This window comes from Sminthopsis crassicaudata, chromosome 1, assembly GCF_048593235.1.
Source record: "Sminthopsis crassicaudata isolate SCR6 chromosome 1, ASM4859323v1, whole genome shotgun sequence".
NCBI lineage: Eukaryota > Metazoa > Chordata > Mammalia > Dasyuromorphia > Dasyuridae > Sminthopsis > Sminthopsis crassicaudata.
This window is the reverse complement of record NC_133617.1, coordinates 10,234,698-10,259,427: the sequence shown is the minus strand read 5'-3', so window position 1 is coordinate 10,259,427 and position 24,730 is coordinate 10,234,698. Positions and strand designations below refer to the sequence as shown.

The window sequence follows — 24,730 nt, the reverse complement described above, 5'->3', positions numbered from 1 at the left end:
GGTCCCGGGAGTTTTCTCTTTAAAAGTTCATTTATCGTTTGTTCAATTTTTTTTCTCCTGAGATTTTGTTATTTATATATTTCATATTTTTAAAAATATTAAACCATTTCATCTAAATTGTCAGTTTTATTGGTATATAGTTATTAAGTAATGAATTTATCAAGAGTAACTCTTGATATATATACTGAATATATTACAGAAAGAACCTCAAACAAATAAAAACTCAAAATCGGTGTCATCAGAAGTCATAAAGTTCTGTGAGGACTCCATGCTTATGTCACAGCAGGATCCTAATTCATGGACTGGGGAGGGGGAGCAGCGTGGTTAGCAGTTTGTTTCAGCACAGAGATTAAAATGTTCAAGTCTGTAGTTAAGAATGGCCTCCAACAAAACTACATCATAAAGTAGAGAAGCAAAGACAAGTTTGCAGCGGAGAAAATATTGGACAAAAAAACAGTGAGCGATGGAGAAAGTGAATTTTTTTTTTAATTCAAAAGATTCATGAATGTGAACAGTGTTTGATATTAACAATGCCAGAGAAAATTCGGATTGTCCAGAATTAACCGAAGGATTTCTTAATTCTCAAGAACCTGATAAAGAAAAATATGAGACTAAAACAAACTCTTTATATATGACAATGAGTCAGTTGTTAGGTCAAAGGTTATGCAAGCTTAGAAATATGGGTAAATGCTGCTGGAAGTTGTTTGGAGATGTGTTAAAGGTCTACATAATGCTTTAAAAATAAAGCTATTTTAGCCTTGATTTTCAAAGAGAAACTTTTGGGTGACTCGGCTCCATAGGAGTCTTTGTAATTATCAGAAATCTTGCAATACAACTATACATTGTTCACTGTCACAAATATCAGGGAAAGAAGGTCTATGGTTTTGTGTTTAGACCTTCTTTGAGTTTTCTTTTAGTTTAAATTCAAATTTTCTTCACTGAAGAGTATGGTCCAGCTCAACTCCTGATATGTACGACATCCTAAGAATCTGCATTCGCGAGGCTTCCTTCCAGTGTGAATCCTTTGAAGTAGAACAAACTACTGGCTTTTGAGAAAGCCCTTCCCAGAAAGTTTACATACATGAGGTGTGTCCTCGATATCCCCAGTACAAATTCTTAGAAATCATCAACTAGGTCTTACCTTGTGGCAGAAGGCACTGACACCATATGTAAATTCCCTACGTTTTCTCTCGAGCGTGAATTTTTTGATGTCCAGTAAGTCCTGCCCTCCGGTAGAAGGCCTTCCCACACGCCTCACATTCAAAAGGCTTCTGTCCAGTATGAATTCTCTGATGTCGCGTGAGCTTGGTGCTCCAGCGGAAAGCCTTCCCACTCTCCTTACATTCATAAGATCTGTTATCAGCATGAATTCTATAATGGGAAACGAGGTACAACTTGCAGCTGAAAATTTTGCCACATTTAGAACATCCAAAAGGCTTTTCGCCAGTGTGGATCCTTTCATGTCGAGTAAGGTGTGTGAACTAGTGGAAGGCCTTCCTGCATTCCTTGCATTCATAAGGCCTCTCTCCAGTGTGAATCCTCTGATGTCTAAGGAGGTCGGACTTGTGGTGGAAAGGTTTCTCACATTCAGTACACGGATGAGCTCTGTCGCCAGAGTGGATTTTGTAATGGGAAGTGAGGGTTGACTTGCAGGTGAAGGACTTCCCACATATAGTACATATAAAAGCATTTTCTCTACTGTGAATTTTCTCATGGGAAGTCAGGTATATGTGCTGTTGGAAGGCCTTCCCACAGGCCTTCTGTTCGTGAGGCTTCCCTCCAGGATGAATTTTCTGATGTTCAGCGAGTCCTGACCTCTGATGAGAGGCCTTCTCACATTCCTCACATTCATTAAATCTATCACCGACATGAAGTTTATAATGGGAAATCAGGGCTGACGGGCAGCTGTAGGATTTCCCACATTTAGTACAGGCAAAAGGTTTTCCTCGAGTGTGAATTTTCAGACGGCCGGTAAGATGTACATATTGTCGGAAAGTCTTCCCACGTACTTTATACTCATAAGGCTTTTCTCCTGTCTGAATTCTCTGATGTTCAACAAGGCCCGACCTCTGATGGAAGCCCTTCCCACAAACATAACATTCATAAGGTCTGTCGCCAATATGAACTCGGTAATGAAAAGTAAGGTTTGACTTGCGGCTGAAGAATTTCCCACACTGAGAACACACATAAGGCTTTTCTCCAGTATGAACTCTCTGATGGTCACTAAGTCCTGATCTCTGATGAAAGGTCTTCCCACACTGCTCACAGTCATAAGTCTCTCTGATGGGAATCTTCTGAGGCTTAGTCAGTCTCATATGCCCATTTTCCTCATTGCTCCACTGCCTCTCTAGGCAGACATCATGTTCCCAGTCTTCTTCCAGTGGACAGACGTAAGGACCATCTGTTAGAAATGTCTCATGGGATACTTCCATAGAAAGGCCCAGTTCTGGAAATGACCTAGTTTTAAAATCTGAAAGAAATTTTTAAAAATATAAATATTCCCTGATCCCAACACAGAATATCTAACTCTATCTATCTCCTATTTTCTCCATCCAGAAAAATCACAGTCAAACTCAAAAAATGTGGGAAAGGTGATACTGTAGCTTTCATCTATGTCATCTATGATGACATAGATATGTCAGTCATTGAGTTTTCTTTTTCTTTTTTTTCTGAGGCTGGGGTTAAGTGACTTGCCCAGGGTCACACTGCTAGGAAGTGTCTGAGACTAGATTTGAACTTGGGTCCTCCTGAATTCAAGGCTGGTGCTCTATCCACTGCACCACCTAGCTGCCCCAGTCATTCAGTTTTCAAAGGAGAAAACTCAGGCCCAAGGTAATATAATGCTTTCCTTAAGGACACATATGGAGAGGGTTCCAAGTGTCCAAATCAGGGCCTGAACCAAGATCTTTGGACACCAAGTCCAATTTTGCATTTCTTCATGATGGAACCAAAACAACAGAGTAAACTTGTATCATGCTGTCAAGGACCAGCTAATGTAATCCACAGAAAGTCCATTTTCACTCAACATAAAATACAGATATCTGAAAACCGAGGGCTGTCCTGAATCAGGTCAACAGCCATATACTAGCAGAGAACAGTTCTAGGAGAAAGAACAATAACGATCAAGTTCAACCTTCTCACACTGTAGGTGAGAAAACTGGGCCCAAAAGAGGTTAGATGACTTCCAGGATTGAATACTGGAAGATTCAGCAATCAAATCCTGGCCCTACCCTTTGTTATTTGTGTGATCCTAGACAAGTCACTTAATTATCCTGGATCTGTTTCTTTATCTGTAAATGAAAGAATCAAACCATAAAGCTCCTAAGGTCTCTTCTAGCTCTAAAATTATGACCTTTGTTCTGGAATCCATGACATACATTCCAGGGCACCAAAAAAGAGACTGATGAGATGGGCTGAAAAGTCCCTGGCAGTGATTTCTGGGAAATTATGGAGAACAGAGCAGCACAGATCTAGGCAAGGACAAATCTGCTTATTTTTAACCAACACCCTCTCACCCCCAAAAAAGAAAAGGCTGGAATCTGCAGCCTGTAAGTTAGTGAGCTTGACTGTTTCCTGTTAGGTTCTTACTAAGTGCTAATGAGATAACGAGATATTAGGTTCTTACTAAGTGCTGAGTAAGGTTATTAGGTTCTTACTAAGTGTACTTAGTAAGAACCTAACAGTTTCCTACAAAGTTTCTAGAACTAGTTGTTAAAGGAGGGCTTGGGGGGAAAAGGCAGAGCTAAGTAACAGCAATCCTAGCACTCTGAACATTGGGAACCTTTGACAGGCTTCCACCCCACCCTAATCTTCCTTTCCTTTCTGCTATGGTTAGTCGGCTCAAAGATCAGTTGAAAGCCTTAGATTAAGTTAATTCAGATTTGGAGAAAGTCTCTCAAGACAGCTGAGGAAGACATGATCACTGGAGAATCCATTTTTAGATATCAGATACTACCAACCAAATCAAAGTTTCTTAATAAAAATGACATAATAAGTTTCTTAATCAAAATTAATAAAAATGTGTATGGAAGAACAAATGGTCAAGAACGATAAGAGGAAGCAGACAGATGAGAAAAGAAGAAAGGACTTATATGTGAAACTTAACTCTACAAAGCAATTTTTACCAAAATTATCTTGTATGTGATAAGAACTAGGAAGACATCAATGAGCTGAAAAGATCATCTGAATCAGAATATAAGACATAGGGATTGATGATCCAAAATCATGCCAAGATGGGCAAGAAAATCATTAGCCAATAAAATCCGTTATAAAACTATATAGTCATGTTACAATCAATTAGATATACCCACAGCTCACATTGTATAATGTGGGAAATAGCCAATAAACAAATTATGAGAACAGAAAGTACATGATAAAAAATTTAAACAAAAATTACATATGTTGTATAGCTATTAAGGGAATTTTCATACATTCACTGATTTTTATAGAATTAAAGGTGTTTTTTCCCCCATAACCCCATAAGGGAAAAAAAAAAATCAAGAACCCAGAAAAAGAAAAGGAACATATTCCAAGGGAAAGAAAAATTTATAATAATTATTTCTGCTAAAAATCAGGCATTCAAAATTTATAAGAAATGGACATAATTTTTAATTCTACCTGCAAAAAGGATAAATGGTCAAAATAGTCAATAGCACCTAAAAATATGTCCAAACTCTCTAATAAAAATTTTAAAAAAAGAAAAATATATATGTATTAAAATTAGCTTAAGTCAGGAGGACCTAAGTTCAAATTTGGCCTCAGACACTTAATACTTCCCTACCTGTGTGACCCTGGGCAAGTCACTTAACCCCAATTGCCACAACCAAAATTAAAATACTAAATAAATAAAGTTAGCTCAGACACTACTTCCTAACTATTAATTTATCAAAGGGTGTGTTTGTCTTTTTTTAAAGAGCAACATTTCATTGGTGGAACTTGGAAGAAATGGGTATGCTAAACTCCCTCCCCTCTTACCTTCCTATTACTGTAGAGGGCGACCCCCGTAAATCCTTGCTTTCCTTGCATCCCTCACTCCATACCTGTTGCCACCAGCCTGCCCATTTCACCTTGGGGGCTTCTCCCCAGTAAGACCTTCCCAGTCAATGTGGGAAAACAGGGACACTGATACATTGTTGGTGGAGTTGTGAAAGAATCCAGCCATTCTGGAGAGCAATTTGGAACTATGCCCAAAAAGTTATCAAACTGTGCATACCCTTTGACCCAGCCATACTACTACTGGGCTTATATCCCAAAGAAATACTAAAGAGGGGAAAGGGACCTGTATGTGCCAAAATATTTGTGGCAGCTCTTTTTGTTGTAGCTAGAAACTGGAAGTTGAATGGATGTCCATCGATTGGAGAATGGTTGGGTAAATTGTGGTATATGAAGGTTATGGAATATTATTGCTCTGTAAGAAATGACCAGCAGGAGGAATACAGAGAGGCCTGGAGAGACTTACATCAACTGATGCAGAGTGAAATGAGCAGAACCAGAAGATCGCTGTACACTTCAACAACAATGCTGTATGAGGATGTATTCTGATGGAAGTGGATGTCTTCAACATAGAGAAGATCCAACTCACTTCCAGTTGATCAATGATGGACAGAAACAACTACACCTAGAGAAGGAACACTGGGAAGTGAATGTAAATTGTTAGCACTACTGTCTATCTACCCAGGTTACTTACACCTTCGGAATCTAATACTTAACATGCAACAAGAAAATGGTATTTACACACATATATTGTATCTAGGTTATATTGTAACACATGTAAAATGTATGGGATTGCCTGTCATTGGGGAGAGGGAGTGGAGGGAGGGAGGGGATAATTTGGAAAAATGAATACAAGGGATAATATTATTTAAAAAATTTCTCATGCATATATACTGTGAAAAAAAAATTCTAAATAAAATTAAAAAAAAAAAAAGACCTTCCCAGTCCTTGGACATTGCTCCCACACTTCGCATGTGGCCTATTAAACTAGCTTGTTTGCCTCCCTTCAGCCTCTCCCTGCTCCAATCCATCCTCCAATCAGCCACGAGATTTTCCTAAAGCTCAGATCTTTCTGTGTCACTGTCCTACTCCACAAACTCTAGGGAATCGTTCCTGGATGCAGGAGCAAACACAAAATGGGGTTTGGCACTCAGAGCCCTTCCTACCCTGCCCCCTCCTCCCTCTCCAATCTGCTTACACCTTCCTCCCCAAACACTCTCTTTGATCCAGGGCCATCTGACTCCTAACTGCTCCATGAACAAGATTCTCCATTTCTCAGCTCTGGACATTCTCTCTGGCCATCCCTCATGCCCAGAATGCTCTCTCTTCCCTGCTCTGACCACTGACCTCCCAGGCTTCCTTTAAGTCCCAACTAAAACCCCACTTTCTATAGGAATGAATGAGTGAGTGCCAGTTTTTGCCCAGTATCATGGCAACCTTTCAGGCAGCACTTCAGAAAAACCCTCTGATGCAGTGATCCTTTATATATAAATTATATCATAAAGATATTACAGAAAAAAACCCAACTTTTATTACAAAAATACTCACAGCAGCTTTGTTTGAAATGGCAAATGGCTGAAAACCAGCCAAGCCCTCGGAGGTTAAACACGTAACAGTTCATGCAAGATTTATTAGTCACTTCTGTCATTTAAGAGCAAAAAGAAATAATGTTGTGACAGGAGGAAAGCAGACTCTGAGGGTGTACTCTGTCTACAACGAGAGAAAATTCTGGCTTCCTCCAGTTACATAACCCTAGGAAATACACAAAAGAAAGAGCTCTCTGGGAATGTAGAAGAAAACAGCCAAACCATGAAGAGGGCCGGGGCCCAGAGGAGGAAGGGCATCCGGCCAAGGGGGCAGCCAAAGAAAAGGCTTGGAATGGCGGATGGGATACTTGCCACAGGGAACAGGAGAGAGGCTTCAGAGCAGGGCTTCCAATGCCCAGTGCTGGGATGGGTATTTTACCCTCTTGAGCAAGGAGTGAGATGTGGCCGGACGTGGCCGGAAGAGCTCTGCATGGGGAGATCAGGCCCTCCATCACAGCCCCTCCTTAGGTTCTGCTCCACGTGTCTGGGGGAGCCCTGCACAGAATCCCCTGCCTGACTTCCCCTCGCTCACCTGGACGGCTGGTGGCTGGGATCTCTCCCTCGGGTTCCCAAGGATCTTCCTTCTGCTCCAGCTGGTAAATCACCTCTGGGCTGGAGGCTGCAAGTCCTGCTCAAGGGAAATGGGCAAAGTGATGACTTCAGAGACAACCCAACTAGAATCCGTGAACCTTCTCTTTCTGGGAACAGACAGACACCCAGGGGAGCCCCAGGAGGCAGGACAAAGACCCTGAAGGACGCAGAACTGCATTCCTAGGAAGGGGAAATGGGTCACAGGGTCAGTTTGGGCCAAGGAAAAACGTGTTCGTGTGATCCAGGAGATGGGGAGGTTTGGCAGCTGCTCTGGGACTCGAGGGGGAATCTCTGACCTGAGCAAACAGAGGAGGCCCAGTCTCTGGGAGTCCCCTCACTGGGGGCATGGAGTTCTAGAACACACTCACCAGAGCTGGACGTGGTGGCATCCCTCCTGGAGGGAAGGTGAGTGAGGGATAGTTTGGAAAATTGGGAGATATGGAAGAATGAAACATGACTGAGTATCTACACCGTTGGGTGCCAGCATGGCGGGTCCCAGGAGTAAGAGGAGCCACCAGGACACCTCTCCAGGCAAAAAATAGGACAGTTACATTTTCTGTGCCAGTCAGTATTAGGGCCGGGTCTGTGAGTGGCAGCTGCCCTGCCAGCGCAGGTAAGAGAGGGCAAAAGTGCCCACAACCACCGCCACCACCTGGAGCAGAAGGAAGCCACACCCTGACACCCCAGGGAGCCCCTTACCCAGGCAGACCAGGTTCTGGTAGTTCTCCAACATCACATCTCTGTACAGCTCCTTCTGGGAAGGGCGCAGCTGCCCCCATTCCTCTGGGGTGGAGACCACGGCCACGTCTCTGAACAACATGGGAGCCTAAAAGAGCAGAGACCTTGTAGGGACCACCTGAGAACTGCATGGCCCTGGGAGGAAAGGGGAAGATCAGAGGGCTGTAGAGTATGTCCAAGTGTGAGCCAGATTCTGCATCTCGTCAGCTGGTGTGGACAGCCCACTGTGGGGACGAGCCCCTTTCTGAGCACAGTGTGGTGTACAAACACAGCCATGGTATTATGGGAGCGGGAGGGATGGTCTGTATGTAGCTCAGGCTTCTCCTCCCGTCAGAACAAAGACCTTCATGAAACAAGAGGGAGCCGACCCTCGAGGCCGTGCCAGATTAAGCCTCTCGCCCCTCAGTCCTGCCAACGAGACCGAACCCAATTCCTTTTCCATACGGTAACCTTCCACCCTGCCTTTCCAGCCTTGTTACTTAGACACATCTTCCTTCCATGTGCACTTTGTGCTTGGCCATCGTTCTAGGAGTGTCAATCTATTCCCAGACATGGAGAAGGAACTGTGACCACATGAAGCAAAAGACGAAAAAAAAAAAAAAATGAACTAAAAGTTCTGAAGGAGAGAAACAGAAGAAAAGTAGATTAAAGCAAAAGGCGGTGAAATTCATATTCAAAGTTGGAGATTCCTGGAAAATGAGAACAGACCCAACAAATCAATGACTCCATGAGTCAGAAACATTGAGGAACAAAACTGAAGACTGAACTGAAGCCGGCAGATATCAAGAACAAGTGACTCTGAAAAAAAGGTCAAGGAGAATGTGAGAATCCATGGGCTTCCTGAAAACAATGATGGGGAGAAAAGCCTGGAAGGACACTACACTTCCAGAAATCCTAACCAGAAGTCACCCTGATCTAACAGAACCAGAGGCCAAGGTGAACATGGGGAGAGTCAAGCAGTTGTCTCCTGATATCAAGCCCCATAGTCAAAGAATAGAGCTTTTGAATAGGGCAAAACAGGTAGAAGGGGTGGTCAGCAAGGATGGGCCATCACAGCAAGGGTTATACCAAAAAAGGAGAAAGAGAATCTGTGACATAAGACACTAAATACACAATACACTACACTCCGTATACAGTAAACCCTTAATAAATGTTTGTTGACTGACTGAAACAGATTTCCTATTGAGTGTGGACCGCAACATAGCATTTCCACTCCTTCTGTTACTGTCCACTTGCATTTTTGTTTTCCTTCTCAGGTTATTTTTACCTTATTTCTAGATCCGATTTTTCTTGTGCAACAAGATAACTGTATAAACATATATACATATATTGCATTTAACATATACTTTAACATATTTAACATGTATGGGACTACCTGCCATCTAGGGGAAGGGGGTGGGGAGGAAGGGAAAAATTAGAACAAAAGGTTTTGCAGTTCTCAATGCTGAAAAATTACCCATGCATATGTTTTGTAAATAAAAAGCTATAATAAAAAAAGAAATTAAAAAAATAGATTTTCTTCAGAAGAGACAATTAAACACAAGGCAGCAATGTTCCATAGTCACTCCTGATTTCCTCTGGTCTTACAGTGGAGTGGGACAGTTAGAAGCCTGTAGCTTCTTCTCCCTTTGGAGTCCTGGCTCCAGCACTTACTACCAGAACGACTATCAGGCAAGAAACATCTGCTCTTTGATACTTCACTTATAAAATGGGGATATTAGTTTTTGAATAACAAGCTGAAGTGGGATATAGAAATTCATAATTAGGCATTTGTGACCCTCTCTGCAGCCGGCTCAGGGTACAAAGTATATAGGGTGGGACTGAATCCCTTGACAAGAATGGAGGGGGGAAGAGAGGGAGGGACAGCAGGCAAGGAGGAAATACCCCCCTTGGAAAGCATCACAGTGTAGAAAAAAGGGCTAGAGGTGCTGGCTTGGCTGCTTATAAGCTGTATGACCCTGAATAAGTCAAGCACTCATCCTTCCAGGGCCTCAATCTTCTGAAAAAAAAAAAAAAAAGGAGGGGGGGCCTAGACGTGAGATCTCTAATGCACTGTGTCATCCTGGTTCCTCCTGAAAGGCCCAATTTCTTGGGTAAGAAGAAATAGGAAGAAAATGGATTTCTAACTGAAGAGCTAAGATATTTGTTTCAGAAAAAAACAAAATCTACTCCCACTTACCTGGTGAGCCACAGGAGGCAGGAAGGCAAGGGCCAGGGCTTTACCCAATGCTTTTTACCTGTGGGGAAACAGAATCCTCAGCCGTCGGCCCTGGGGGGTAAAAAGCAGACATTAGTGGAATCGGTCCTGCCTTGTTTAGACCCAAGGCCTTACCAAGGGCAGAGGTGGGCAGTGTAAGTCTTTCAGGTGTGGGAGGACACAGCGGAAATGCCTGGAGGACAAGGAACCACCTCCTACATCTGGCAAGGAGAATCATAGGACATGACAACTGGCAAGAAGATGGGAGCCAGGGGGATCCACGTGAAGAGGAGGAGTCCGTGTTTTTCCCTAGAGGCCCTGGGGAAGTCCACCACGGACATGGGGCCATCCCTGGGGCAGTTGTGTGGCCCTCTGAGAACTCAGAACAGAGTCCTTTTTTGTCTCATGGATGCCTTTGACAATATAAGGAAGCCTGGAGGCCGGTACTCAGAATTATGTTTTAAAATTAATAAAACACATAGGATTACAAAAAGAGAGCCAGTTAGATAGAAATAGCTTGTTAAAAAATTTCCCCAAACCAGCAAGTTCAGAGGTCTTTGGATAAGAACCTTTGGTGTAGGCAACAAGACTATATGATGATGATGGATGTGGCGCTCTTCAACAATGAGATTCAAACCAGTTCCAACTGTTCAGTGATGAAGAGAGCCATCTACACCCAGAGAGAGAACTGGGGGGACTGAATGTGGTTCACAATACAGCATTCTCACTCTCTCCGTTGTTTGCTCACATTTTATTTTTCTTCTCAGGTTTTTTTTTTTTTTTTCTTTCTAGATCCCATTTTTCTTATGCAGCAACTGCATAACTTTGTACACATATATTGGATTTAACCTATATTTTAACATATTTAACATATATTAGACTACCTGCCAGCTAGGGGAAGGTGTTGGGGGAAGGAGAAAAGTTGGAACAGAAGGTTTGCAAGGGTCAATGCTGAAAAATTATCCATCCATATGTTTTGTAAATAAGAAGCTATTAAAAAAAAAAAAAAAAAAACTCTGGTATAGACGAAACAAGGAGGAAGATGAGGAAGGAAGGTCAACTATGAGGAAGAGAAGAAAAAGGAAGGAAAAAGATGAAATGAATGGGGATAAAATGGAAAGGAGAAGGGAAGGACTTGAAGAAGGGGAAGAAAAAGGCACTAAGAGAAGGAAAAGAATGGAAAGTGGGAAGAGAAGGAGAGGGAAAGAATGAAAAGGCATCAATTAGTCATTTACTATGTCCCCAGCATTGTGCTAAGAGCAGGGAGCAGACTGGGGGCCCCAATGCCTAAGGCGCTTTGGTAGCTCCCCAAAGGTCAGGAAGGAGGATGAGCTGAAGAGTGGCTGCTGAAGGGCCAGGCCCCTGCCATTCATCCAAGGGCCTCTGTTCCCTGCTCTCCCTGCCACCCCCAGGACCACTAGGTTCCCCAGTCAGCACATGAACTAACAAACCTGGAAGCTCCATTTAAAGGCCAGTTATGATCACAGTGTCCATCTCTGACCGTCTGCCATCAATCCTTGACCTAGATCTTCTTCTCTTCTCCCTCTGCCATCTGTATGTGTGATCTCATCTGCCCCTATGGAGTCAAAGATCATCTCTGTGCTGATGATTTTCAAACCTAATTTAAAAAGGGAGGGGGAATCAGAAAAAGAAATATGTATAAAGAAGGAGGGGGAGGCAATGTGAACATCACTTTTATCTGAAATAGTCAAAGGATGGAAGAATCCGCTCCACCCCCAGAGTTGGAAGCAGAAATTCATTTCTCTCAATAGGGGAAAGGGTGTGGTATAGAATAAGAGGAAGAGGAAGTTAAGGGAGGTATTAAGAGATAAATTAAATTCTTACCATGTGCAAAAGATCTTGAAGAGAATTATAAAAAAGAAAGGAAAAGAACCTGTGTTTGGGTTTGGGGCAAAAGTAAGAGAAGAGGGACAGGACTTGTGCTTAGTACATGCCTTCTTTCTCACCTTACTCTTAAAAGAGGTAGGAATAAAGAGAAGGAAAGAGAATAGGTTGGAAGGAAATAAGCAATAATCATAACTGTGAATGTAAATGGGATGAATTCACCAATAAAGAGGAAAAGGATACCAGAATGGGTTAGAAAATAGTATATAATAATATAATATGAAAAAAAATCAAGATTCACACAGGTGAAATAAAAGCTACTCTCTTGTTTTTACTTCAGCAGAAATTTTAAAAAGTAGGAATCAAAGAGTAGTAGAGTAAAAATCATGATCTCAAACAAGACAACACAAAAAGAACTTCTGTTAAAAGACAAATGGAAAATACATTTTGCTAAAAGGCACAATAGATAGTGACTGAATATCAATGGACTTGATTGTCATAGGATCTAATGCATAAATGAAAAAGTTCAATAGCTACAAGAATAGTAAAATTATAGTAATAGGAAACCTTGGTTAACCTTTCAGATCTAAGTAAAGCTAGCAAAAACAAAAGCAAGAAAGAGGTTAAGGACCTGAATTGAAGTTTAGAAAAGTTAAGCATAATGGATCTCTAGTGATTGTTGAATGGAAACAGAAAATAAATATACCCATTTCTCAGGTGCACATGACAGTTTTACAAAACTGACAATGTATGAGGGTATTAAAATCACAAGTAACTGCAGAAAAACAAAAAAAATATTAAACATTTTTATAGATAATGAAATAAAATTATATTCAATAAATTGAAGACAGTATTCAAAATTAATTAAGTACTAAGTAACAATCTTAAAGAATGGATGGGTCAAAAAAACAAATCATAGAAAATATTGTATCAAAAAATATTTGTTATGTGCCTACTATGTGCCAGGCACTGTAATAAACACTGGAGATATGAAAAGAGGTTAAAAGACAAGACACTGCCCTCAACAATCTAATTCAAGATAACTGAAACGGAATTGGATTGTGAAATTGGAGATCAGCAAGGAAGTTAGGGCAGGATACATGGTTTTGGGAATCATCATAGAAACGGTAATTAAACCCATGGGAACTGATAAGATCTCCAAGGAACTGCAGTACAGAGGGAAAAAAGGAGACCCAAGATAGAACCCTGAGAAAGCCCTATAGTTAGACTGAGGATTCAGTAGAGGAGTCACAGAGGTAGGAGGAGAACCAGAAGAGAGTATTACCCTGGAAACCTACAGAGAAGATGATACCCAGGGAGGAGAGAGTGACTGTAGAGAGATCATGAAAGATAATTGATTAAAGCCACCGGACTTGGCATCCAGGGGATCAGGGTCACTTTGGAGAGAGAATTTTGTTGGAATAGAAGACAGATTAGATTGTAGGCAGTTAAGAAGAGAGCGAGAGAGAAAATGGAAGAATCCGTTGTTTATACTCTTTTTTGAGGACTACCCTAAAAGGGCAGACGTTATTTAGAACTATGGGATGAGAGGATCAAGTAAGTTTTTCCCAGGATGAGCGAGATACAGGCATGTTTGTAGGGAAGGAGCCAGCAGAGACACAGAGATGGAAAAGGAGGGAAAGGAGGAAGGACAGAGAAAGCAGGCAGCCTGTGGGAGGTGGGATGGGCTACTTGAGAGGGAGAGTTTGGTCTTGGTCACCTCATCTTGTGAGAGAGGGTGAAGGACAAGAAGACGGCGGAGTGCCAGGGGGTGAGGATGAGGAAGGAAATCTCATCTATAAAATAGGAGTTCTCAAGGTTCAAGGCGATTGGGAGGAGGAGGAGGAAGTCACAGGAGGGGGAGGGGGAAGGGAAGTTTGGAAGACCCACTGTAGGGAAAGGAAAGGGAAACTGAACAGCAAGTGTTTAGATGTGAAGGCAGCGGATTGGGGCAGTGACCCAAGGCCGAGGCCTGGCCAGGCATAACGTGGACATTCTCATTAAAGGTAATGATAGCATGAGATCCGGACATTTCTGGGTTACAGCCAGAGCAGAAGTTAGGGTAATGTTGAGAACTTCGATCAGTGTCCTGATGATGAGGGGAGCCTGGAATTGAAGGGGGGACCCCCAAAACTCTCTCTCTGAAACGCCTTCAAGGAGAGTCTCCTAGAATCCCGGCCTCGGTAAAAGACCCCCAGAGGGGTACAGGAAGCTTCATTCTGTTCTCCTGAGAGACGGCCCCCCCCAACACTCCCTCCTCAAGAAGCTCCCCATGAGTTGGAGATTGGTCCCCAGACCCTCATTCAATTCCAAGATTCCCTGCTCTGATTCCAGCTCAGCCGGCGCCCCGCCCCCGTGGAGAGTGGCTTCTATTACAAAATGAGCCATGGAGGGGCTCAGGCCTTGCAGAGGACCCGGCGTGCCAAGGAACCGCTCCTTTCCCTCTGCCGCTGAAATGATCTTCTCTGTTGGCATCACGCTCTGGGCTCCTATTTCCTAACAAGACTTCATGCCTCTCTGTCTGTCGGGATTTCTCTGTGGAAACTTCTCTGCGGGGACTTTGCCGCAAGGAATTCGGTGTTTCTATTCATGCACAGCAGAGGCTGACTTCCCAATGCCAAAAATAAACCTCTTTTTCCAGTCCATCTTTTCGGGTTTGTAAATTCCTTTAAAAGGACTCCCGGCTGCCAGAAGGAGTTCCCACAACTCCCTGCCCGGCGCGACCCTAGGGGCCGAAGGTCACCACCGGGAGCACTGATTCTTCATCCGGTTCCTTGAGCTCTTTACTGAAACCACAACTTCAGAGAACTCAGAATGCACCATGGGATCCACACAGAGAGGTGATCACTCAGGGTGTAACGCGAGAAATGGTTTTTGGCCAACGTAGGAACACAGGCTTACCAAGAACCCCACAGACTCGGCGGTGAAGTCAGGAAGGATTTTATTTCACATTCTTATGGGGGGGGTCTGAGCTTGTAGGCTGCCCCTTTTTACCACCTTGCACTCCCCCCCCTCCCCACTGGCCGGGGATCTCAGGGTTATCTGGAGCACCTGGTTTCTCTGCTCAGTCTCCCCTCCCCCACAATTCTGGGATGCGGCCTTTCTTTTCTTTTACCCTTATCTGAGTGCTCACGATGGTCATGGCCAGGGCCTGCTCAAAACTGCGCGTCTCATGGAAGGACGTGGAGCGACAAAAACTACGGTGAAGGAACGTGGAATAAAACGCTGCTCTTTATTTCCTTACCCCGCCCCCCCCCCTGTCTCCTTCCTAAAACGAAGATCCTTCCGGACTCCTTATCTTTTCTTCCCTGAGAATTGACAAAACAAATGATCTGCAAACGCTCAGTGAATGCTGCTTTCCTCGCTATCCCCGCGCTGATGCTCCCACAAACTCTCCCCAGCTCAGCTCTGGGGGAGCAGACCCCTGCGATGAGCAGCCGCTCCCACGGCTGAACTGCGCTCCAGGAACGGACATCTAACATCCAGCTAGAAGAAATGGACACGTGTGGACGCGGCTTCTGCTGGGCATGCGCACATGCCTCGCGAGGCTCCGGCACTACATTTCCCAGAAGTCCTAGAAGACAAACGAGGAAAAAGGTCCCTGCATGACTTCTCTTTCCGCTCTCTTCAGGCTCTGGCACCGGAAATGAGTCATTTCCAACCTCATTCCAATCGCACCTGCACTGGCTTCATTCAGGCCTCCGCTCAGCGTGATCTCTGGGCCGGGGGAGACCCTGCCGGAGAGCAGAGCGAGCAAGGTAAGGCCGTGCGGGCGGTGGGGCCGCCGGGAGAGGGCGGGGCTTCTGGGAGGGGCGGAGCCTCGAGCGCCATGTTTCCCAGTCTCTTATTCCCTCGTAAGGGAAGCACTGATGGAGGCACGCATGCGCACTGATCCTTAGTCGCCCTAAAGGGGCTTAAGCGGGTGGCCTCGCCTTCTCCCGTAGCTGACTCTCTCATTGGACGACTGTCATGCATTGGGCGGGCAGAGTGATTTTGACCCAATCAGAAACGCCTCCGTTCCTTCCCCGGCTTTGTTCCTTAGGTGAGCGGGCCTTGGTTTGTGCCTATAGGATGCGCTGCAGCATCCCGGGCCAATGCTCAGCCTCCTTCCGCAGCCGCCTCCGGGGGCTCCCCCTGGTGGGGGAGGGTGGAAGGTTTTCTCTTCTTCCCCGCCCCCCACCAGCCTGCTGTCTGGGGTCTTTCTTGTCACTGTGGTCCGTCTGTTGGTCCATCCCCGCCCTCTTCCAACCCTCCACTTCTGTCCCCTCCCTCCCCACCCCCTCGGGCTTAAACAGCTCCCAAATCCGTGATTCTTCCCCAAAAGGACACTTGCAGGGCTGCAGGCTGGACCAATTAATCAATACCTGTTTGCTAAGCACCCACTGTGCACCAGCTGCCGCTCTGGGCCCTGGGGATCCGCTTAGCCATGGCCGTGTGCAGAGCGTAAATCCTAACAGACGCAACCTGGGATTTGCGGGGCCAGGTGTGCAAGGGCTCTGCAGGGCCTCGTAGCGGCTTTTATTACCTCCCTGGAGCCGAGAAAGCCAGGCCAGAAGTGACCCCAGGGCCCCGCGAGTGAGCACCCGAGGCAGAGGCGCTTTCTGTATCCACAGAAAAGAGAGGGCATCCCTTGTGGGGGGCTCGTCCGCGGCTCTGACTGCTCTCAGCGCTTTAGCGAGCTTCTTCCAGAGGGAATTTTAGGATGGATTGGAAGACGCGGGAGTCTCCGGACCGCCCAGCATGGCTGCCCTGGGCGGAGAAGGGCTCGCTTCTGTGCGCAGAGCACAATGGAGCCGGCTCGGAAGAAGTGGGAGAAGCCCGGTGTCGGCGGACGGTGCTGACTCAGCGCAGTCACGGGGACGCTCTTCCAGAACCCAGGATGTCACCCCGAGGCCGCCCTCGGTCCGCTTCCCGCTGCGTCAGACCCAGTGCGGCTCCTCGCTGCTTCCCCGTCTCTTCTTTTCCCGGACTCATCCCCGTCCCCCCACTTTCCCTCCGTTCTCCCCCTTCCTTTGGGTATCTGAAGCAGAGCGCATCCTCCCCCCCCCCCACTTCCCAGGAAATACCGATTCTTGAGGGTACCGCCATCCCGGGGGGAGCATGTTCTAGCTCCCCATCTAATCAGAGGCGAGTCTTCCATCTTCCATCTCCCCAGAGCTCATCAGCGTTCACTTGTGCCTTCCTGGCACCTTTCACGGCTTCCTCCCTTCGGCTCGCTCAGCAGCCTAAGGGGGGATGGGAACATTTCATGCAACACCTTGAACATCCTCTGTCACCGCAGGACCCGGCTGGAGTCCCTCCGCGCTTCCCTTGTCCAGGGCACCTAGCTGGTGCCACCGCGGAGACAGTGCCAGGCCTTGAGTCAGAAAAACCTGAATTCCAGCCCAGCCTCGGAGGCTTACTAGCTGTGGGGCCCTGGGCAAGTCACTTCACCCGGTTTACCTCAGTTTCCTCATCTGTAGGATGAGCCAGAGGAGGAAAGGGTAGACCACTGCAGTACCTCTGCCAAGAAAAACTCAAACGGGCCACAAAGAACCAAACCAGTGAACCACCATGGCCCCTTCATCAACCCCTTTGTTCATGAAATCGGATGCGAACTTTCCCCGAACTTGGCATCCCATCTGCTTTCCCTTGGTATCCTGTATACGGTCATTCTTTCCGCTCTAAGTGTCCTTGCATTATGTGGAGCTTATGCCCCTCTTGTACTCAAGAAGCTTCAGTAGCTCCCTCTTACCATTAAATCAAAGTCTTTGTTTAAAGGTCTTCCACAACTTGGCCCTTCCTATGTCTTGGCTTCCCAATCTCCTTACACTTTCTTCCTCTACGCCTACTCGGATCTGGCTATTCCAGCCTTCCTGTGGCTCCTTCCACAGGACCCTCCATTTCCCCTCCTCCAGCCTTTCCAATGCTGGTTCCTCATTCTTGAAATGTTTTTCTTGCTCAGTTCAGGCTCCTGGCTTTTTAAAAGATTTGCCTCAAATCCTACTTTCTGCAGGAGACTTTTACGGGTATTCCCAGTTGTTGATGTTTCCTTCTTGCAGTTACTCAGTCCATAAACATTAAGTGCCTCCTATATGTCAGACCTGTGCTAAGTTCTAGGAATAAAAAAAAAAAAAAAAAGACAAAAGACAATCCCTGCCTTTAAACAGCTCACAATGTAATGGGGGAGACGTCCAAACAAATTATACCGAGCCAGCTGTCTGCAGGCTAAGGAGGAAGTGGTTAACCGTGGGAAGGCACTAGAATTGAGAGAGTTGGGAAAACTGGGTTCCATTTTTACATAATGAGTTTAAGATGTCTCCTGGACATCCTCTCCAAGCTGCACTGCCTGTGTTTCTCTGGCACATGTTGGATTCTGGCTGTAGAGTGTAAACTCCTTCACAGAACTTCAGAACTGAAAGGGGCCTGAGCAACCCATCTCTAAGTAAAGCCCTCCCTCAACCCATCCCTACGAGTGGTCGCCAGTCCCTTCATTAAAGCCTGCAGGCCCTCGGCATCGCAGCCCACTCTGCAGTTAGGAAGTGAGGCGATTTCTTCTGAGTCTGGCCCAGGTTGGCTCTTTGGCACTCCCCCCACCCCCATTCCTGTTATTTCTGGCCTCTTAAAGACAGGTTTGGTTTACTTTGGCCCCTCCAGGCCTGGGCACACACCAAACCTTGCCTAAATACTGGGACTGTTCCGTGAATTCCATGGCATTCCCACCCTACGGAGGGGCAGGAGCCGTGTTCTGAGAGCCGTTGGCAGGGGAACGTCCCCCTCACGATGCCTTTCTCTTCCCCAGCTGGCTCTGCCTTTTGAGGTCTCCGTCTGGCCCCAGCAGAGAAAGAAATGGTCGCCAGCCTCCTGACATCCAGAGACACCACGGTGAGTGAGAGCCTTGTCTTTTCTGAAGTGCAGACGCAGTTTCCCGCTTCTTCTAACTGGAGGATGTGGCCATCGGAGAGATCCAGCGCAGAGGGCTCTGAGATGATCTGGCTCATCCTCTTGAGAGGGAATGTACCAGGGCCAAGGACACTTGGGTGGCAGCTTCTGAGCCAGGGCCTGGATTCTGCTTCAGTGCAGTGGTCCTGGCCCAGTGAGACCAAGAAGGCACAAGTACTTTGCCAGCCCCAAACAGGGTGCATGTGAGTCTTCCTATTAGAAATGAAAGTGGTCTAAACCTTAGGGCTGTGGCGAAGCTCTATTTAGGGCCTTCTCTCGTATCCAGCTAGAGCACTGTATTCAGTAGTCAGCTAACAAGCATATATGAAATGCCTGCTGTATGCCAGGCCCTGGAGATACAAATCTAAACACTGTATACATACAGAGAATTCAGGCTGCTTTCCTGTGTTAGAGGAACTGGCAAAAAGCCTCTGAGAAATAATTTTGAGAACAAATCAAAGGCAGTCAGGAGAGGTTCATTCCTTATCATTGGTCTTGCCGTGAGGAATATAGACCAGAAGCATTTGCGTGCCAGGTTCTTTAGTAGACAACTTAAAGAACTAAAGCCTGCACTCCTATTTACAGCCATAGAAAATGACCACAGCAGTATTGGGTGAGAGCTTCACGGGACTGGGGACCAGTTTGCATTTTTGGTTTAGGGGTTCCCATGGCCAAAGAAGTCATCATTGCCAGGCCAGGCAGCTACAGGATCTGAGCCTTTCCTTACTGACCTCGATCTGTTCTCAAAATCACTTGTAAAACCTGAGAAATCTTGGACCCTCCTAGCGTAGGAACCTAAAGTCACTTTTACACCACAGGGAGACAAAGAAGTCTTGGCAAGGTCAGAGTTGGCAGTTCGCAAAACAAATTAAAGGTAGTTTTATATGACATGGTTTTTAAAAAAAATTTAATTGATATCTCATTTTTATGTCACCTAAATTTTTCTTTGTGTTCTCTCAGAAAGCCATACTGCATAACAAATAAATTTTTTGGCAGAGAAAGAGCAAAAGAAAAAATCAGCAAAATTTCTCAATAGATCAAAAAACTATCCATGCATCTCTTATCCCCTCTGCAAAGACATAGAATTCAGTGTGGTTTAGGGTTTTTTCAAAATTCACTGTTTTGTTGCTGTTTGCTTTTCCATTTATAGTGTATTTAAAACAAACAACTCTTTCCCCCACCCAAAAAACAAAAAAAACCCAAAAATCTCCTTGTCCTGATGGATTTACAGAAGAATTTCTTTCAAACTTTTAAAGCACAATTACTACTAATAATATATGTTATTAAAATTGAGAAAGAATGCACACTACCCAGACTCCTTTTATGAGGCAAATAGAATAAGAATACCTGGACCAGGGAAGGATAATGTAAAAAAAGAGATCTATCTATAGACCAATATTAATAACAATAATTCCAAATTTTGAAATCATTCTCTATCAAACAGAATATAGCATTCCATACAAGGAATTCATTAAAACTAATTTGGATTATAGGCACGCAAGTATGATTTAGCATTAGAACAACTCTGATAAACATAATCTTATTAGAAACAAAAACATCCCAAATCACATCATATAAGTGCTGAAAAAAGTTGTTGATAAAGTAGACTCATTTGGTATAGAAAGCTTTTTTTAATATCATCCAGAAATAGAAACATCATGTAGAAGGGTGATTCACTAGAGATTATTCTAGTAAATATAGGAGTAAAGTAAATATATCCATTTTCCCTCCTATTACTTGATATAGTTCTAGAAATGCTAATAATAGCATTAATATAAGAGAAAGGGGCAGCTGGATGGTGCAGTAGATAGAGCACCAGCCCTGAAGTCAGGAGGACCTGAGTTCAAATTTGGCTTCAGGCACTTAACACTTCCTAGCTGTGTGACCCTGGGCAACTCACTTAACCCCAATTGCCTCAGCAAAGAAGAAGAAAGAAATTACAGGTATAAATATAGCCAAAAAGAATCTAAACCTCACCCTACCTACAAATAATATGGTTTGCTTAGGAAATCCTTGGTAATCAGCAAAGAAACTATATCAGAAACTTTGAATGTAAAAATGTTTTCCCAGTTTATTGCTTCCCTTCTAATCTTGTCTGCATTAGTTTTGTTTGTACAAAAACTTTTTAACGCAATATAATCAAAATGATCTATTTTGTGATCAGTAATGATCTCCAGTTCTTCTTTGGTCACAAATGCCTTCCTCCTCCACAGATTTGATAGGTAAACTATCCTATGTTCTTCTAATTTATTTATAATATCATTCTTTATGTCTAGATCATGAACCCAATCAACAAAGAAACTAATTGAGAAAATAGCTTCAGCAAAGTTGCAGGCTACAAAATAAACATACAAAATCAACAGCATTCCTATGGAGTGATAGCAAAATACAGCAGTAGAAATAAAAGTCTCCAGTTCAGTTGATTAAATTGCATGCAATAGTTCAAAATGTTCCATGAAGGAAAAAAATAGTTGGAAGAATATTTAGTGCTCATGGCTAGGTCATGTTAGTATAATAAAATTTTGAATTGCCAAAGTGAATTTACAATTTAATGGTATACCAGTCAAACTACTAATGGCTGTCATTGCTTTATTCCCTGCTTCAGAACAAGCTTGGGTTTCGTGACCCAAGCAGGCCCAATCCATCCCTGCCTTGGATTGTGTGGGAGCAGGAAGCCTCACTCCCTGCTCCCCCAGTCCTTCTGGGGGTTCATCTGGGGATGCTCATTGATGGATTTCATGTTTCAGGAATCACTGACATTGAGAGATGTGGCCGTGGACTTCACCCGGGAGGAATGGGAGAGCCTGCGCCCCTCCCAGAAGGAGCTGTACCGGGATGTGATGCTGGAGAACTACCGGAACCTGGTGTGCCTTGGTAAGGACAGGCCTAGGCCTTGGAGCTGAAGCGGCTCCTGAGTGCTGAGCAGCTGTGGGATGGATTATCCTTGGGTGGCCCATTGTCCAGGTGCTTCTGTGCCTTCTCACTTAAGGGCCTGAGTCTGTACCTTTGGGGCTAGCAGCGCAACTGTAATAATAGCCATTGTTTATATAAAATAGCATCATCTTTGGTCCTCACTACAGCCCTTGAGGTAGGGCCTATCACTAACCATTTTACAATTAAGGAAACTAAGGTGGGAGTTAAATGGCCCACTCAGGATCTCACAGCCAGAAGGATACTAGACAGAACTTGAGTTTGCGTCTCCTGGCCCTTCCCATGGCCCCTGAGCCTCTTTTTGCCTTGCTCTGGGCGTGGATGTTTTTTCTGCTCTGTTGCTCTTGGGTGGGAATGTTTTTGTTTTTGTTTTTTTTTAAACATCTAATTGCTTCTGTTTCCTTTTTTTCTTCTTATGATTTGTGTATGTGCCCCTTTCTTTATTGCACCAGTACATGTGACATGTAGAATATACAATGATGCCATATAAAATATAAAAAAATTTAATAGAAGGAATTTGTGACCAAAGAAAACTGAAGATCATTATTGAACACAAAACAGATCATTTTAATTATATTAAATTAAAAAGGTTTTGTATAAACAAAACTAATGCAGACAAGATTAGAAAGGAAGCAATAAAGTGGGAAAACTTTTAGATCCCATGGTTTTGAAAAGGCCTCATTCCTAAAATATATAGAGAGAATTGACTCAAATTTATAAGAAATAATTCTCCCGTGGATAAATGGTCAAAAGAAATACAAGGGATAATGTTATAAAAAAAATTACTCATGCATATATACTGTCAAAAAATGTATAATTATAAAACTAATAAAAGAAAAAGAAAAAAAAAGAAAAAAAAAGATAAATGGTCAAGGATATGAACAGACAATTTTCAGATGAAGCAATTGAAACTATTTCTAGTCACTATTGATCAGAGAAATGCATATTAAGACAACTCTGAGATACCACTACACACCTGTCAGATTGGCTAACAAGAAAAGATAGTGACAAATGTTGGAGGGCATGTGAGAGAATTGAACACTAAGGCATTGTCGTTGGAGTCGTGAACTGATCCAACCATTCTGGAGAGCAATTTGGAACTAGGCTCAAAAAGTTGTCAAACTGTACCTAACCTTTAACCCAGCAGTGTTACTACTGGGCATGTAATCCAACGTGATCTTAAAAGAAGGAAAGGGACCCACGTATGCAAAAATGTTTGTGGCAGCCCTCTTTGTAGTGGCCAGAAACTGGAGACTGAGTGGATGCCCAACAGCTGGGGAATGGTTGAGTAAATTGTGGTATGTGAATGTTATGGAATATTATTGTTCTGTAAGAAATGACCAACAGGATGATTTCAGAGAGGCCTGGAGAAGCTTATAGGAACTGATACTGGGGGCAGCTAGGGGGCGCAGTAGATAGAGGACCAGCCTTGAATTCAGGAGGACCCGAGTTCAAATGTGGTCTCAGACACTTAACACCTCCTAGCTGTGTGACCCTGGGCAAGTCACTTAACCCCAGCCTCAGGGGGGAAAAAAAAAGGAACTGATACTGAATTTTATTGTCTTTCTCATTTTTTTTCCTTTTTGATCTGAGTTTTCTTGTGCAAGCAAGAAAATTGTATAAATACATATGCCTGTATTGGATTTAACATATATTTTTACCACATTTAACTTATACTGGATTACCTGCAACCTAGGGGAGGGAGTCGGGGTAAGGGGGAGGAATATTGGAAGACAAGGTTTTTCTTTTTTTTTTTTTTTTTTTTTTTTTTATTATATATATATATATATATATATTTTATAATATTATCCCTTGTATTCATTTTTCCAAATTACCCCCCCTCCCTTATTCCCTCCCCCCGACGACAGGCAATACCATACATTTTACATGTGTTACAATATAGTCTAAGTACAATACATGTGTGTGAATATCATTTTCTTGTTGCACAATAAACATTAGAATCCGAAGGTACATGCAACCTGGGCAGACAGATATTAGTGCTAACAATTTACATTCCCCTCCCAGTGTTTCTTCTCTGGGTGTATCTACCTCTGTCCATCATTGATCAACTGGAAGTGAGTTGGATCTTCTTTATGTTGAAGATTTCCACTTCCATCAGAATACATCCTCATACAGTGTTGTTGTTGAAGTATACAGTGATCTTCTGGTTCTGCTCATTTCACTCAGCATCAGTTGATTTAAGTCTCTCCAACCCTCTCTGTATTCCTCCTGCTGGTCATTTCTTACTGAGCAATAATATTCCATAACTTTCATATACCACAATTTACCCAACCATTCTCCAACTGATGGACATCCATTCATGGAAGACAAGGTTTTTCAAAGGTCAATGCTGAAAAATTATTCTTGCAAAACTTTTGAAAATAAAAAACTTCAATAAAAAAGGAATTGTGAAAAAATTAATAAAGACTGAATGTTCACACAGCTTTCTCACCCCAGCCCTTTCCCCTTCCCAATGAGCAGGGCTTGCGGTTTCCAAAGAAGACGTGATCTCCCAGTTGGAACGAGGAGAACTCCCTTGGGTGCCTGAGGGAGACGCCCTGAGCAGCACCTGTCCAGGTGAGTGGCTGAGAACCAGGCAGAGAAGTTCTTACAAGCAGCAGCCCCATGTATGTTGGGGGGCTGGGGGGGCAGAGCTTTTATGGTGGTAACTGAGAGTCTGCCTCCTCAAGGACAACGGGGCCTTCCTCAGGGATACCTGAGGCTGCTTGTCCACAGTGGCAGAGATGCAGAGCTGTTGCAGGAGCACTCAGGGACCTCAGAGCTAAGCTGCTCGTTTCACGTGAGCCAACTGAGGAACAAAGGGGGCTGCTGAGGGATGGAGGCAGGATTGGAACCCGGGGTCTCTCAGTCGTTCAGGGCACACCCTGTACGGCCTGTTAATGATTCCGCAGGTCCCCTCTTGGGATGT

The 24,730-nt window shown here is 44.2% G+C and overlaps 2 protein-coding genes across 5 annotated transcripts in view; one reads left to right on the top strand and one right to left on the bottom strand.

The window, feature by feature from the left end:
* Positions 1-310: 310 nt before the first annotated feature.
* On the bottom strand, positions 311-15,538 carry LOC141557269 (uncharacterized). 4 transcript variants are annotated; one of them, XM_074292711.1, is made up of 6 exons: positions 11,556-15,538; positions 10,087-10,176; positions 7,869-7,995; positions 7,111-7,206; positions 5,459-5,631; positions 311-2,470 (listed from the first exon to the last, which is right to left on the bottom strand). In XM_074292711.1, the coding sequence occupies exon 6, from the start codon at positions 2,430-2,432 to the stop codon at positions 1,482-1,484; it is 951 nt and encodes a 316-aa protein (XP_074148812.1). In that variant the 5' UTR covers positions 2,433-2,470; positions 5,459-5,631; positions 7,111-7,206; positions 7,869-7,995; positions 10,087-10,176; positions 11,556-15,538; the 3' UTR covers positions 311-1,481. The 4 variants fall into 3 exon arrangements, 3 of the variants coding, with proteins under 3 accessions (XP_074148812.1, XP_074148793.1, XP_074148803.1); XM_074292692.1 differs by lacking the exon at positions 5,459-5,631 and having other exon boundaries at positions 11,556-11,722; positions 14,326-15,538; XM_074292702.1 differs by lacking the exons at positions 5,459-5,631; positions 10,087-10,176; positions 11,556-15,538 and having other exon boundaries at positions 7,869-8,462.
* Positions 15,539-15,585: 47 nt separating this feature from the next.
* Positions 15,586-24,730, top strand: part of LOC141543437 (uncharacterized) — a 30,616-nt gene continuing 21,471 nt past the window's right edge. The window contains exons 1-4 of the mRNA XM_074268702.1: positions 15,586-15,707; positions 18,731-18,813; positions 21,618-21,744; positions 24,283-24,378. Of these exons, the coding sequence (XP_074124803.1) occupies positions 18,778-18,813; positions 21,618-21,744; positions 24,283-24,378 (259 nt within the window). The 5' untranslated portion in view covers positions 15,586-15,707; positions 18,731-18,777. The remainder of the gene's footprint in view (positions 15,708-18,730; positions 18,814-21,617; positions 21,745-24,282; positions 24,379-24,730) is intronic.